At 38.5% G+C, this 16,870-nt stretch overlaps 1 protein-coding gene across 4 annotated transcripts in view; it reads right to left on the bottom strand.

Moving 5' to 3' along the window:
* The window catches only part of CUNH7orf50 (chromosome unknown C7orf50 homolog), a 338,906-nt gene that overhangs the window by 307,123 nt on the left and 14,913 nt on the right, over positions 1 to 16,870 (bottom strand). For 3 of the 4 annotated variants that reach the window (XM_027874516.1, XM_027874518.1, XM_027874519.1), the window contains one exon: positions 14,043 to 14,192. The exons of the other annotated variant lie outside the window; for it this stretch is intronic. In XM_027874516.1, coding sequence (XP_027730317.1) covers positions 14,043 to 14,192 — 150 coding nt within the window. The remainder of the gene's footprint in view (positions 1 to 14,042; positions 14,193 to 16,870) is intronic. 4 annotated transcript variants of the gene reach the window in all.

Genomic DNA, 16,870 nt, shown 5'->3' with positions numbered 1-16,870 from the left:
TCTTCCTCTGTGAAATGGGGGATAATACTTGCACTACCTACCTTGGGGGTTGTTTGGGGAAACCTTGAAGTACTATAAAAAAAGTTAATTATTATATAGTATAGAAACACATGGTACTGAGGCTGAGACTGATTAATTGACTTGCCCAAGTTTACACAGCTAGTATGTGAGACAAGATTCAAACTCAGCTCTTCCTAACTCCAAGTCCCAGGCTGCATCCACTGAGCCACCCAGCTGTCTCTAAGATATTGCTTTTGATACGATGGTCTAATCACATAGCATAGTTTTCCTTCCATCGAAGGTAAAATCACTTTGAGAGGAAGCTAGGTATAGTAGACAGAGACCTGGCTCCAGAACCAGGAAGCCGGAGGAATAAATCCCTCCTTTGACATGTAGTAGGCAGTCCTTGGCAAGTCACTTAACCCCCCAAATCCCCAAGCAAACAAGACTCCAAGTTGCAGTTGCTACCAGCTACCTGCTACCTGATTTGGTGGAGCCCATCTTCTCATCAGGAATTGTTCATATCAGTGAAATCACAAGTTTAGATATCCTCCCAGAAATCATCTTTGATTCATCAATAACCACTTTTTTCTGTCCATTATGGGCCTATCATAGAGTCTTACAGGAAGGTTCTAATTTGACTCTCACTGAGCACTCTTCGCCTGATGGCCTCCTCCAAGTCCTTCACTGACCTAATGTAACTATTCTGTCTTCTGTGGTTGTATGCACAAGGTGATTGCCCAGGTGGTAAATGACTAAGCAGGGCTGCTCGTCCTGGGTGGAGCTGGGGAGGAAACTCAGGCATGTTGATTTTAGTCACCCACCTTCTGTTTTCCCCATCTCTGAGCTCTAATGCCTCTCTGCTTGAGAGACATAATGCTTCAGAGCTTTCAGAATGCTTTGGGAAAAACACACATTTAAACACACACACACACACACACACACACACACACACACACACACGAGTGTATTCAAACAGTACCTCAACCAGTACCTCAACCAGCCACAGTGAAAAATGCAGGCCACTGAGAATGTATAAGGGTTGAGGTTACTGTTGCATGCACCTTCTTTCAAAGATACAAAAAGGACAAGTTCTCAGCAGGGCACTGAGAGAGAGCTCAAAGATCCAGTAAGGGTTGTCTAATAACTCTTAAGGCAGCTAGGTAACCCAGTCAGTAAATTGCTGGGTCTTGAATCAGGAAAACCTAATTTCAAGTCCCGCCTCAAACATTCACTAGCTAGGTGATGCTAGGCAAATCACATGACCTCTATTTACCTCAGTTCTCTTATCTGTATAATGGGGATAATAATAGCACCTACCTCCCAGGGTTGTTGTGAGATTCAATGAGATAATAATTGTAAAGTACTTAGCCTAGTGGCTGGCACATAGTAGATACTACATAACTGTTATTATTATTACTCCTGGCTGTAACAGAAAAGAGTAATTTAGTTTCTGTAATGTATTTAGGAACACAGTGAAAATTTACTTACACAGAATAACTGGATGCTTTTCAAGATTCAGGGAATACCACCGATTGCCCTCACCTATTAATTAACCCATTAAATATGAAGCAATATTTAAGTGTGATTATTATGTTACCCAATAAACACAAAATTACTGAATGTCAGACAGCTAGAAAACATCTTTATTTGAGATCTGGTCTAACCTTCTGGATTCTATAGATGAGGTCACACTGCTAGTAAATGATAAAACCAGAAAAGAATGAAAGTCTCTTCACTCCTAGCATAGTACTCCACTCCTTCTATCATAATGCCTCCTGGGTACAATACTTTGAACATAGTAGGTACCCAATAAATATTTGCTGAATTAATTCATAAAATTACAGAATGTATTATCAAAGGAATGCTTGGTATGACTACTTGAAGAGCAGTTATAACAAAAGTCAGCACAAGTTCATCAAACACAAGTCATTCCAAACTAATTTCATTTCCTTTTTTGGCAAGATGGTAAACAAGAACAAAAATAAAAACTGAAGCCTATTTAATACTAATGCCTAAGGTCAGCCCTGAAGAAGGGATGTGAGGGCATACCTTCTCCCCTTCTATAGAAAGGTGGGGAACTATGGAGGTAGAACACAGTATACACTGTATGACTTGGTTGATACGTTGATTAGTTTTCCTAAACTGCCTTTTTTTCCTCTTTGATTTTTATTCTTAGATATAACTTTTGGCTCTCTGGGTAGGAAAAGGGATAGGGATACATCAGAATGACATAAAAGGTGACATAAAAACAAAAGATAGTAATAAAAATTTCTTTAAAGCCAGCTGCACAAGTGAAGAAATTGTAGAATCTCTAAGTTGGAAGGAACCTCAGAAGCCAGCTAACACAACCTGGACCAGACCAAGGATCCCTCTGCCAAATGATGAAGCACATGATCAAGGTCAGAGACTCCTTCCTTTCCTCTGTCCTCTCTGTTTCCAATTAGTCTTCAAGTCTTATAGATTATTTCCTTGAAAGGATCTCTTGAATTAATTTGTCCTTTGCTTTTCCCCTTACCTCGGGTTGCCATCAATACTGTCCAGGTTTTCATCACTGTCAAGTTTGGATGAAGGCAGTAAGGACCTTACTAGTCTTTGCTCTTTCTACCATTTTCCCCCATTAATTCCTCTTTACGACATGGCTACATTAAGCCTCCTGACAAACTACTTTCATCCTAGAACTGGACACAAAGTTGGAACTTGGGTAATATTTCTAGGCTGTCATTTATCTGCTCAAAAACCAACAACGGCTTCTTACTTTGTGGTTCCCTGTGGCCAAGTGACACTGGGCTTTGGAGTACTCCTGTGATAAGGAGGCAACTAGGCCAGGCAGCCAGCAACATCTAGATTTGCCTCAGGGTTCCTTCTTCTGCTCTAAAAGAGGTGGCCCTAGAAAACTGACATTAAGAAGGGACCTTTAACTAGAGGTGATTAGGTCAAGGATGAAGAGACAGGCTGAAACTCCCTGGTGAACCAATTCAACTCCACACTGTCCTCTTTTCTTGAATACCTAGCCCCTTTCTCATATCACCAATTATGCCCAGCCACGTCTCAACCATGGCTCATTTCCACCATCAGTCTTGCTTTGTATAGAATTGTTTGTGTGTACTCTATCCTATTAGATTGTAAGCTCCTTGAGGACAGAAACTGTCTTTTCCTTCTTTTTTTGTCTCCCCAGAGCTTAGCACAATGCCTGGCACATAGTACAGGCTTAATAAACATTTATCAGTTGACTGATTGATTGACTGCTCTTGGCTCATAAAGAGCTCCCAGGCTCTTTTCAGCCCCTAGAAAGGTCTGAAGGTATTAATCCTTTGAATGCAGTCACTGAAGCAATTTTATTGAACTACAGAGACTCAGTCCTGGCCTTTTGGACTTAAAACCACCTCTTTACTCCCTGCTCAGGAAAGCAAGCCAGCAAGTTCTATCACACATCTCTTTTACCTTTCCGTACTAAACTCCTTATGACCAGGATGGCCAACCTAAGACTGTGTAGCCTCTCAACTAAAACATGAGGCTGGATGGCCCAGGATGGAACAAGTTTGCTCTGACCTAAATACGCAGGTGGAAATCCTCACGGAGGAAAGCCCAGACCCTGTAGGCCTAGTTTAATTAGCAAGTAGTGAACATAATCTTCCAAGGCAACTACTGGAGGAAAATGACCTATAGAAAGGTACTTCTATTGGATAGATGGAGAAGACGCTAGACTATAGGCAAGGAATCCTAGAGTAAGTGTACAAAGAAATATAACCATTACCAAGTTTCCTGCCTTAAGCCCTAATTTTACATACAACTGAGACCCAAGAATTTCCTTTGGGAAAACATAGACTAACCTGTTTTTCACTCAGTTGGTGCAAGGGTCAGGCACCTTGTGAGCAGCTCCACTGAAGCTCTCAAATCTGGAGGCCTCCACGGACTATAAGGTTGGTGATGTGTATAGCATCCAGAATGAGACAAGGTATGGTGGATAAAGACCAGTCTTTGAGTATGGAAGACCTGGGTTCAAGTTCTGCCACTAAAACATACTAGCAATATGACCAAGCAAGCAGCTTAACCTCTCAATGTCTCAGAAAACTCTCTAAAATGATACGCTGCAGATACGTTACCAGTTTGTACAGGTTGAGGGAAAGGACTTTCTAAATCAGCAGTGCCCCATAATGATAAAATTACCTGTCAGGGCTGCACCAAAAAAACAAACAAACAAACAAACAAAAAAAAAAAAACCATCCAGAATGAGGGGGTTATCACCTGGTAGTCAAACCACTCTTGTAATAATGTATCCAGCTTTGAATGCCACATTTCAGAAGGGATACTGGCAAGGTGAAATGTACAAGTCATGATGACCAGGATGGTAAGGAGGCTAGAAATTATATTATATAAGGACAAGATAAAGGATCTGAAGATGTTTAAACTGGAGATGAGAAGATTAAGGGAAAATATGGTAACTAGTCTTCAAATACTTGAAGGACTCCCATGTGAAAAAAGGATCCGAATTATTTTGCTTGGCCCTTGGGGACAGAGGGCCAATGGGAAGTCACACAAAAGGCAGAGTTCTATTCCATATAAGGAAAAACTTCTAACAATTAGTGCTATCTAAAAGTGGACTGAATAAGCTCCTTAGAAGAAAGTGAGTTCCTCATTACTGGAGGGTCTTCAAGATGGATCACTACTTGTCTTTAGAATCAGAGATTTAGAGCTAAACAGAACCTCAGAGATCAAAAAGTCTTCATTTTAGAGTCTTATTAAATAGGCGATCCAGGGACTCAAACTCTGACTCCAAATCCAGAGCTTTTCCCAGTAAACTATGATCTCCAAAAATAATTATTTTCTGTACCACACCATAATGATATTCAATCTTGTAGGATATTTTTGTCTCCTCAAATACAGTAATAAACTGCAATAAACATGTACAGTGTTTTATAAACCTCAACACATCACTCAAATGGTAGTTGTTGTTATTATTATGACAGGTACTGGTTTTGAGTCATTCAAATAGGACAGTTCGAATGTGAACTCTTACTTTTGAGGGGGGGGCAGTTAGGTAATGGGGTTAAGTGACTTGCCCAAGGTCACACGGCTAGTAGGTGTCAAGTGTCTGAGGCTGGATTTGAACTCAGGTTCTCCTGACTCCAGGTGGGTACTCTATCCACTGCGCCACCTAACTGCCCCCTGAACCCTTACTTTTCAATCGAAGAGTGCTAAGTTGTTACTTTCATGTGCACTCACATTCACTTTGTGAAGAAGGGGGTAAGCTCTCTGTATTGAGCTGAAAACTAGAATTTGGAAAAGTTAAGAAACTGGCCCAAGGTCATAAAGAGATCCTGGGTTCCCAATTCCTGACTCTGACTGAGAGGCCAGGAGAAGCATCTCAGACTCTAGTCCTTAAATCTATTTGAACTCTGACCTCCCACACCATAAGGGAGTGACAGGAAGAATGAAGACATAGCGAGAATGCCTACTTTTGGTATAGCGTCTGACTGAACGCTCTCTAAATCCCTGGATTCTAAGAATGAATAATTAATTATATTAATAATTTACTCATTATAATAATTATATGATTATTTAACAGTTTGATACTTATATTAATAACCAATTGTCTTCCGGGGGATCACAGAACATTGGTCAACTCTAAAGAAGCTTTAAAAACAGTTTAGGGAAGCCTGGACTTAACCATCTGTCAACTTTAAAACACCCCTTGGAAACAAGCTCTTTGTCAATCGGACCTCAGTCAAGAAGACCTGGGTTCGAGACCCTCATCCAAGACTAACTGGCCGTACGACCCCAGACTGGATATAGACTCGGCTCGATAGCATCTCTAGGGCCAATGTCTGCTAAGCTGGCTTTCAAACTCTTCTGCGACCCGCCTGGTGGTCACAGTGGCAGAATGGCAGAGTTCAGAATTGTTTGATTCGAGGACTAGCCCAGATCTGACCGTGTAATCTTCCGATCAGTAAACTACAGTGGCTCCCTACCACCTCCAAGATCAAAAACAAATTCCTCTGTTTGGCATTGAAAGCTGCTCCTTCCCAGCTTTCCAGTGGTATACCTTACTCCTTACCAAGTAGTCTGGTGCTCTTACACCTTACTTCCCACCAGTGACACTGAAACTGGCTGGCCTCTTGGCTGTTCCTCTCACGGAAGACACTCCATCTCCAGACTCTGGGCCTTTTCTCTGGCAGTGCCCCATGCTTGGAATGCTGCCCCTCCTCATCGCTACCTTCTGGATTCCTTGGCTTTCTTCAAATTCCAACTAGAGAACTAGGTATGAAAAACTTTTCCTGTACCCCCTTAATCTAGTGTCTTCCCTCTATTGATTACTCCAATTTATTCTGGATGTATCTTATTTGTACATAGCTTTTTTTTCCCCATTAGAATGCAAGCTCCTCGAGGGCAGACGCTGTCTTTCACCTTTCTTAGCACAGCACCTGCATATAAGCCCTTAATAAATGCTTACTGATCGACTAACTGGGGTCAGGAAGGCCGCCTCTTCTTCCCTGTCCCAGGGAGCTGAAGGGACCCTTGTAGCCATGGTCAATGATGCTACAAGGCCAACAATCAGATTCCAGATTTTTAATGGAACCACCTCAGAACATCCAATTACAGAGGGAAAATGCTCACATTTTACTTAAGAATGGCAAAGTCACTGTTAAAACTTATGGAACCATGCCTTGTAGGACTGAGCCCTTTCAGCTCTGGAATTCCTGCCCTGAGGCCCTGCTGTCCAGATTGATCAACTCCAGCCCCAGCCTTGCTTCAATTTTACCAACTTCTCTACCCAACTCAAATCCCCTTTAATTCCTCCCCCCCCCACCCCACTCACCCAACAACCTTCTTCCAGGTCTAGAACAATACATCATCAAACTAATACTGCATTGCCGCTGGAATTGGTATGTCCATCTGCCTCCCTATGGCTCCATTCACCAGCCCAGTAACTTTCCAAACCAGAATGCTTCTTCCTGGCCACTATCCCAAGAAGTGTTGACTTCCTTTATTAGGATATAAGCTTCTTGAATGTAAGGAATGTCTTCTCTTTTGTATTTGTAGCTCCAGAGCTTAGCACAATACTATGAATATACTAAGCACATAATAAATGCTTTTTAATTCATTCATGGTAAACATTTTGTGTTTCCAAAAACCCAAAGCTAAATAGAAGAGATTAAAAGGGACTAAAGGATGGCATTTCCCTTACCTACAAATGTCGAGTCATCTTGTACTCTTAATTTAACACCATTAAGAACACTGACCGTGAGCTCTAATAGCTGGTAGCTGCCTAATTTAAAAGAAGGAAAATGAGCGCATGAAAAATCAATGAAACACAATGATTACTTTAAAAGGTTAACTTGGTAGCACCAAACACTGCTTTGGTCTAGAGAGTTTGAAGGAATCACATTTCACCCAAAGAATGATCAATGCAACACTAAATCTAACCTCTTATCACATATTTCAAACCTGTTTTCCTTGGCTTTTCATTGAAATCAATTGAAAATTTACATTTCCGGTGTATGTGTTACAAGCCTTGTGCTGCAGGAATAACCCCAATATAAATCACTCTACCATCAAGGAAGTCATAAACCTAACTAACCCCTATTCCTATTCATTTTCCTATTCCATTAAAAACCAAACCAAACAAACAAAACAAACGTATGAATTCCATTTCAGCAGGTTATCACAGTCTTTAAGGAAATTTTATAAGAACCTATATCCCACATCTGAAAAGCAGCACAAAGTAACAGAAAGGGAACAGGCCTTAGAATCCACCTAGCTTCCCTTAGGTAGGTGATTAGCTTTTGAATAAATCACCGGTCTTGTTCAAAATTGTTTTAAAGGAACACTGAAATGTTGATATGGCATACCCCATCTTATACTACTTTATTTGGGCAGTTAAGTGGCACAGTGGATAGAATGCCAGGCCTACAGTCAGGAATACTCATCTTCCTGAGTTCAAATATGACCTCAGATACTTATGAGTTGTATGACCCTGGGCAAGTCACTTAACCCTATTTGCCTCAGTTTCCTCATCTGTAAAATGAGCTGGGAAAGGAAATGGCAAACCACTCCAGTATCTTTACCAAGGAAACCTTAAATGGGGTCAGGAAGAATCAGACACGATTGAAACAACTCAACAACAATAATCACCTACCTTCCTAATTGTACTCCTTTGCCACCTCTGATTATAGGTGAAAAGCAACCATTAAATTTATGATAAACTGCTAAGTTTCATATTCACACAAAACACAAAGGTAAACAAACAGGAAATTGAAAAGGCAGCCCTGCAGGCTACCACTGCCCCCCACTAAAGAAACTCAATCATTTGGCACAGCTTAATCTAAGGCCATTCAGGAAAGCACTGATTCTGGTCTCCAACAGCTTGCAGCTGCTTAATATAAGAGAGGAAATATGAACAGAGGAAAGATCATTGAAACACGATTACTTTTAAAAGTCAAATTGTATATAAAGTGATCCTCAAGGTTATTTTATGCTCAAAAGTGTGACATTAGTGAATTTTCCAGATGACTGAAGGTTGCCACCATTTGTTTTTGTTTTATTTATTTTAAGTACGTGGATAGAAATCTTTCTAAAATGTATTACAAAATTTTTTAATAAAATGTATTAAATGTTTCCCTACCTTCTTAAACATAATTTAACCTTCTTTTCATGACTCAGGACCATCATTCAATACATCGATTACTGTTATAAAATAATATAGGGTTGCCTTTATGGGAGATTTCTAAGAATTGTCTGTACCTACACCAAAGAGCAATCTAGATTTGTGTCTACTTTTTGTGATTTAGTTTTAGTCTCGTAAGACTATGGATCTAAAGCTAAAAGGGATTTCAGAGGCAATCCAATTCAACCCCATCATTTTATACATAAGGAAAATGAGGCCTTGAGAGACTGACTGACTTGCCCAAAATCACAAAGGCAGTAACTGTGTGAGGCAGGGTTCAAACCCAGGTCCTCTGACTCCAGGACTAGTATTATTTTCACTATACCATGCTGTCTCTTCCTTCATTATCATTCTATCCCTTGTCCAGTGTTTTTGCTCTCAACATGTCTACATTACCTTACCTCCTTTCACACCAGCATAAACTGAATAACCCTATTTGTTAGAACTAAGTATAAAGTAATAGTTAACAGAAACTGAGTGAGGATCTAAGGGGTTCCATTATATGCTCAAATTTTGGTACTGTATGGATCTTTTGACCTCTGCTTTGAGTACTTGGAAGCCTTTTTTGTTTTCTGGTGCTCAGCTGTGCTCAGGATAGAGGATAGCTGAGGGTACCAGACAAGTGACCTCTACATCAGTGAGATGCTACTGTATTTGTTTTTTAAGTTCTATTCAAAATACAAGAAAAGTCTTTAACTTCCTTTTCCAAAGCAATAATTATTTCCCTCTGATACTGACAATAGATCTGGCAAGAACACTTTATATTTCTTAATGCTTTTTAAACATAAACATTAATAAAGATAAACTGATAGACAGCTTAGCATTTAAATAGCTATAAAGTGGAAAGCAAAGCAATAGAGGGGAAAAAACAGCAGTAAGAAAAATAATTCAAGTTTCCAGGAAGCTGCTATAAATACCAGCAAACAATCACCCTTAATGATTTAATTACAAAAAAATCCACTGTCAGTGGGTACTTGAAATGTAACATACCATTTGCATGAAATGTTTTGGCTTTGAACAAGCTCTTGAGACCATAAAGTTCAGGGACTTGTTTAAAATCATCAATTTCAAATTAAGAAGTATAGTCTTAATATCCTGGCAATTCATCCCTGATTTTCAAGATTACCGTCCCCTACCTTGCAAAAAGGGGGAAAAAAACCACACAACCCACAACCAAAAAAACTCAACCAATACAACACACTTCTAAGTTAAAGAGCTTTCTTTTATTCCTCAGAAATAACCATCCATGACTTCAAGAATCTGGGTAGGTCACACCCCTTTTCCTACTTCCTATTAGTAATTTTTGAAAACACAGAGATGAGAGACAGAGATTTCACTGACAGAGAAAACTCTTAGATAAGCAAACTCCTTCTACTAATACAGGGCTTCTTCATCTTCTCTGCAACTTACTAAAAGAGTAATGTAGAACACTGAGAAATTAAGTGACTTGTCCAGGGTCACACAACCACTCCGTGTCAAAGGCAGCACTGGAACCCAGCTCTTCTGGCTTAGAAACCAGCTTTCTATCCACAATACCACACTGTGTGTGTGTGTGTGTGTGTGTGTGTGTGTGTGTGTGTGTGTGTATGTGTGTGTGCATATATATGTATATTTGTGAAGCAGGTAAAAACCATAGCCTAAGTATATTAGTTACCAATAACACATTATTTGCTATTTTCTGGAAAGCCAAAGTAGTTAAGAAAAAAAATTACTTGTCACTAAGCACTGCAGACTATCACATGGGACAAGTCTGGTCAACAAATTTAAGTTTTTCTTACTATCAACAGTTTCAGTTTGCAAAGCAGATGCCAAAAAAGAGCTGGGCACATTCCTTATATGGTGCTCAATAAAACTAACATTACAGACATAGCTAAGCCACCCACTGGCTCAAACAATTCTCAGGCCTGTTATGTTAAGTGGTGTTCCAGGCAAATGTCCTTTAAGGTCTCTGATCTCTATTCTTGTGTTCAATGTAGTAACTAGTATAAGCAATAGAGTTCTGAGAGCAACTAAGAGCCTTCCCCTCTGCTCCCTCCCACCCAACTGCCAATATTCACCTGTATCATAGTTGCTACCTATTGCAATAATGCTCCAAGTCTTCTCCCAATCTTCTTAAACTTAACAGGCTTTAAAAATATTAGTCACATTTCAACATGGGATTCCTGTTCACATGACTTGGTGTCCATACCAAGGTCTATTTAAATTTGGAAGGAAGAGGAAAAAGGTAAAGGAAATAAATGAGAACCCCAGCCCCTAAAAAGGGATGTGAGATTGAAATGACCTCTTTAAAGCCTAGAGGTTCATCTCCCTGACTATTCCTTTCAGAATGGGTGACTAGAAGGGAGGAAGAAGTTTTGGACACAAAAGGATATAAAAAAGGAAAGATGACAGACTGAGAAGTAACCTAGCCCTACTACACCAAATGAACAAGAAAACCACCCCTCAATTCAGCAGATAACACAACGTCAAGAAAAGGAAAACAAACATCAGAAGGCATCACTAAGGAAATTCTTACAGAAAAAACAACTGAAGACAAATTGACACCCTGTAGCCTCTGGCATGCCTGCCCCCATCCTGTAGCCAATTACATCCAGTATATAAATCTGGCCACAAGGTAGGCCCAACAAAACTCTGACCATTGTCATAGTCCACAATATATGGTGTCTGTAGTTCAATATCTCTGTTCATAAAAAGGATATATCTGTTATTTAGGGCTTTTAAAACTAAAAATGCTTTCCTAGTAAATGAACTGATATTGCTTGCCAGAAACACATCAAGGGAAAAGTGTCAACTACTCCAAATAAAGGTTCTATCACGCTTTCAAAAGAACACGCCTTAAGACTATTATTCCCCTCTGCATTGGTCAAACTAGTGAAAGACAAGAAATCACTTGCGGGTACTCTCCTTTCCCACTTACCTATGCAATTTGTAATAGATAACAGATTTCTGTATCCTAAGCAAAAATAAGGTTTATAGTCCTACTGTCTGCCCTAGAATCTCTGGAAACTAGAAAATTCAAGCATCCTTAATGTGAGTCAGAGATGAGATCTTCTTGCATAGAAAGATAAAATATGTGAGCTACCTAAAGGAGTTGAAATCTAGGGATAACACCAAGAACCTATACCCTACTGCCCACCCCTGCTAGCCCTTGGCATTGCCGACATCCAGGACTAACACAGGCGCTGATCATTTCCCTGAGCCATCTACTATCCGAGTCCTGAAGCCTCTGGGTTGCACCAATAGCTGGCACAAAGCCCTCCGTGGTGCTGCAATCATGCTGAGAACTCCAGGAATGACCATCCAATTCCCCACTAACATTTTCGAAATTTGTCACCATTTTTATCTTTCCTACTAACTGATCTAAAACCAAAGACCTAAGCACTGCTCAAAAAACTGGTGGAGAACTAGTTCTAGATAGGTCACATCCCATGTCATCTCTACTCTTTCCCAAGACTTCTAGAAGAAATTGCCTTCAAAAGACCTCACTAGGATTTCTAAGTTCAATGCCCATGGACTATTTCTTTCCTCCTTGGATGTAGTGGTTAGTTTATCACAAAATAATTCATAAACTGCCATATTTAATGGCAGCTGCCCTCTAAATGAATTAAGAGAATATTAGCAATTCCCACTTTCCATTTCTTCCTACAAACCCTAAAAGTAACACTGATTTATTTGGAAAAACATTTCACATTCCTAGAACAATCAATCAATTAGAAAACACAAGATTACTCTTGCTTTAAAAAAAAACATAAAAAGAAAAAAATCAGAATATGGCATTCTGGCAAGTAAAGAAAATCAGATGAGGCTCAAAATGAAACCCTACAAAGTTGATACTAAGCACCAAAGAAAATGAATATTTAGTGAAAAGGAAGAATTTGAATCATTCCTTCAAAAGAATACAGAGATGAAAACTGACCAAACATAAAAAAAGTTAAATGCTTTTTTTGGGTAGAAATTAAAGACTAAGAAATGAAACGTTTGTTTTCATGTAGCTAAAACCCAGAAATAATACTGTGCAGGATGACTGGGAAAATCAATTTCTTTTTTGATTCTCTTTTAAAAAAAAAAAACCTCATATTGAAAGACATGTAAGAAGGCAAAGACAATATCACTGGGTTAAAGAATCTAAGATGCAAAAGTTGTAAGAAGAAAAAATCAAGAGAAAAATAGGAGAAGCGAACTAATATTTCACTGACAAAAAAAAATCATTCCCTTATTAAGTCAGGATTATTTGGGGTGAGGGATGATAAAAAAAAAAGACTCCCCTTAGGTAGAGAGAAGAGAACATGGAATGGGATGAGGATTAGGAAAAGTCTGGTCGGGATCCATGAGAAAATATAAATCAGAATACTTCAATTTCTCCTCTTGCCTTTAGAATAGAGGGAAAATAATGATGAAATATGGGAGGCAGATAACAGGGGGAGGATCATGAGATCAAAAATTGGGCTTGAAGGGACCTCATAAAAGCCTCCATATCTAGTACAACCACCTCATTTTACAGACTAAGAAACTGAGGCCCAGGGCGGGCAAGTGCTTTGCTCAAGGTCACACAGGTAGTAAACACAGCTGTGATTTGAATCAGGTTGTCTAACTCCAATCAGTGCTCTGTGCACCATACCAAATTGTTTCCAAAGTGGGAGTTGGGTCTCATAAACAGACAGGGAATGTTACGACATTATCTCTCCAAATGACCCAGAGCAGGGGAGGGGGAACTTGCTAGAGACAGGATGTTGGCTTCAAAATCTACTGGAAGGAGAACTTAAGGAATAGTTTCCTCAAGCTTAGGTACATCCATCTTGGCACTACTTCCCAGTGGAAAAAAAAATAACTAGGACCTAAAGACAGTGGGGAAATAGTCTGAAGAGGGCTAAACATGGGATCACAGGTTCAAAGGGAGGCTACAGCATGAAATCAAAAGGGGAACAGCCCTCTCCCCACACTTGAGTTATAAAAGCAATCCCCACTGGTACCCATGGCTTCCCTCAAAAAATGAAAGAAAGAAAGGAGTTAGAAAGTGTGTGGAATGAAAACGTTTCTTGGAAAGTGATATTTCAAATTAATCTCACTGAAATGAAAAGAATGAATGGGGAAAGGGAGAAAATGGTCAAGATTAGGTACTGCAGTTTTATCTGAGCTAGAAAGGGAAAAGATAACTACAAGAAAAGTTAACTCAAGGAACTTGTGGAAGAGAAACAATAGGAAGAAGGAGAAGAGGGGAGGAAACATTGATGAGCAAGGGGCAGGAAGGAGAGAGGTTCCACTTCCATTCCCATAAAGAGCTATTGGAAGAGAAGAGACCCAATTCCACCACTAAAAGTCCCAGCCAAGGAGCAAATAACTAACTCCCCATTATTGCTATACCTGATACACTCACCAGCAGGGACCCTCTCCCACCCCTACACTCAGCAAGGTCCAACCACCATCTCCACCCAGACAGGGAAGACAAGGCACAAGATGAGATTCTGAGGGAACTTCCAATTTTGACTGTAGAGGGAGAGACTGTAGACACGGCGGGAAGCAAGCCCTGGGAAAAGAAAAGGGAGGATGTTTAAATTCCCAGAATAGGCCTCTAGCCATCTTCGTTCAATGGGCAAGTGGCTGTCTTTGAACCACCTCAAACTGATTAGCTGAGGCCACGGAAGTTCTGTGGGATGAGGGTATGTCCGAAAGTGGAGGAGAGCTCCACTAGAACCCCCATATTAAGAAAGACTGGCAAACTAGTTTTGAGACTTTTTTTCCCAAAATAAATAAATCAGTAACAGGTTGGGGGTGAAAGGGAAGAGATCTTCAAGAGAATGGTGGAGGCAAATCTTGACCTTCAATCTGGAGAACCTCAATTGGGAGAGCTTTGGGGATTAATTCTAAGGAGGTGGGGAAATGAAGGAGATGGCTGGCCCCTATCTGGGCTGCACCTCTGCAAGTTCAAATCTGGTTTCCTCACAGTCTAACTGAAAGAATAAAAGAAAAAATTTGACTTTTTTTAAAAAATTGAATAAAGAAAAACTTGAAAACAAAAAGACAATAGAACTGACAAAACTAAGAGCTAGGTTTTTGTTAAAGGATTTAAAAAAAAAATCAATAAACCATTAGTTAACCTGATCAAGAAAATCAAATTATTGACATAAAAAATGAACAGAGGGGAAAGAGAATTATCAGAAACTACCATATATAACTGTATGCCAGTAAAATTGAAAATTCAAAGGGAATGAATGAGTTTATAGAATAATTTTTATATATTTATCTATTTGTATCTAACAATAACTATCTCTACTGCAGGATAGGAGGGAGGGAAGAAAAGAAAAGGAGAAAAGAAAAAAGAAATTTATATTGTAACTTTCTTACATATTTAAAAGGAACAGCAGGTTGTACATAACAGATTTGCAATTTCATATGAAATTATCTTTTCGTTATACTGTTACGGAAATGCTTATTTTATTCTATAAATTAAAAATAAAATAAGAATTTTAAAATATATAACATACCAAAATTAACAAAAAAGAAATAGATATCTTAAAAAATCCAATCTCAGAGAAAGAAATTGAGCAAGCCGTAATTGAAATGCTAAAGGAAAAAAAGCCTAGGTCAGATTGATCAACTTCACTTATTGATAGAATCGTTCAAGAGTATTTAATACCTACACTAAAAAGAGAGAGCAAGAGAACACTCTATCAAACTCCTTTTATAACACAATTATGATCCTAATCCCCATACCAGAGATAAATAAAGCAAAGAGAACTGTAGATCAATTTAAATGGTGAATATTGATGAAAAAAAAACAAAATTCTCGTAAGAGTCTACAACAATAATATACCCAGAAAATAATTCACTATGAACAAGTTGGATTCATATCACAGATGCAAGACCCATTTGTCTTTATGAAAAAATTAGAAAATCATATTATTTTTCAATAGATGCAAAAAAAAGTTTTAATAAAATAGAGGACAATTTTATGTTAAAAACGAAAATTAGCATAGGCAGGGAAGTGCTATTTTTTAATATGATCAAAAGCATATATCTAAAACTAAGAGCTAGTATTTTTTGCAAAGGAGAAACACTAGAAAGTTTCTCAGTAAAAATAGGGGTAAAGCAAGGATGCCCTACCTCCTCACTATTCCTTGACATAGTTCTAGAAATGCTTATTAAAGAGAACAAAATGCAAACAAGAACAAAGTTAATGGTATAAGCATCAAAGTTAAAAATTATCCTTATTTCCAGATGACATGATAGTATTCTTAGAACACTCTAGAGAATCAGCAAGGAACAAATTAAAATAATAATTTAGATAAAGTGTAGATTATAAAATACACAAAAATCATCAGGATTTCAATACTGTATTAATAAAAACCTGGAAGAAACAATAAGAGAAATTATATTTAAGTAACTATGAAGTTCATAAAATATCACCAAGTTAACTTACAAAGACACATGCATGATTTAGATAAATAAAACTGCAAAACACTTTATGAAATAAAGAAACACTTAGATAATGATAGAGACATTTACTGTGTGTGATTGGGCCAGGTCAATATAATAAAAATGATCATATTATATTAATTTAATCAGCCAACAAGAAGCATTTAGTAAGCATTCATTATGTGCCAGTTACTGGGCTAAGTACAGGAATGTATAAATTTAATGCAATGCCATCAAATCACCAAGAGGATATTTTATAAAGCTAGCCAAAACAATAATAAAATTCATTTGAGGAACAAAGGATCTGTAATCTCAAGGGAAATAATGAAAACATATACAAAGAAAAGGGAGATTCAGACCTAAAATTTAGACTAAAATTATATTATAAAGTAGCTGTCACCAAAACAGTTTGGTAATAATTAAACACTGGGATAGACAAGACAGGCAAAGAAATAGAAGTTTTCTAAAACTTGCCCAGTATTTAGTCAACTTTCAAAAAATAAATTAGTAGGGAATAGACTCCCTTTAGAGAAGAGCTGCTGGGAAGCCTCTCTCTCCTCATATTCTTGGTAAAATAATAAACTTCCATGGGAAAAAAAAAAGTCTTCTTTTAATTAACCTCTAATTGAAATGGAGCATTTCCTTCAATTATTTTAAAACTTTTTTTTAATTATGTTCCATAGGGTAAATCAGACTGCCAAAAGGACTTATCACTCTCACACACACACACACACACACACACACACACACACACACACACACACACACACACACACACACACACACACA

This window comes from Vombatus ursinus, unplaced genomic scaffold (assembly GCF_900497805.2).
Source record: "Vombatus ursinus unplaced genomic scaffold, bare-nosed wombat genome assembly UNPS02014807.1, whole genome shotgun sequence".
Lineage (NCBI taxonomy): Eukaryota > Metazoa > Chordata > Mammalia > Diprotodontia > Vombatidae > Vombatus > Vombatus ursinus.
This window is presented reverse-complemented; position numbering and strand designations above follow the sequence as displayed.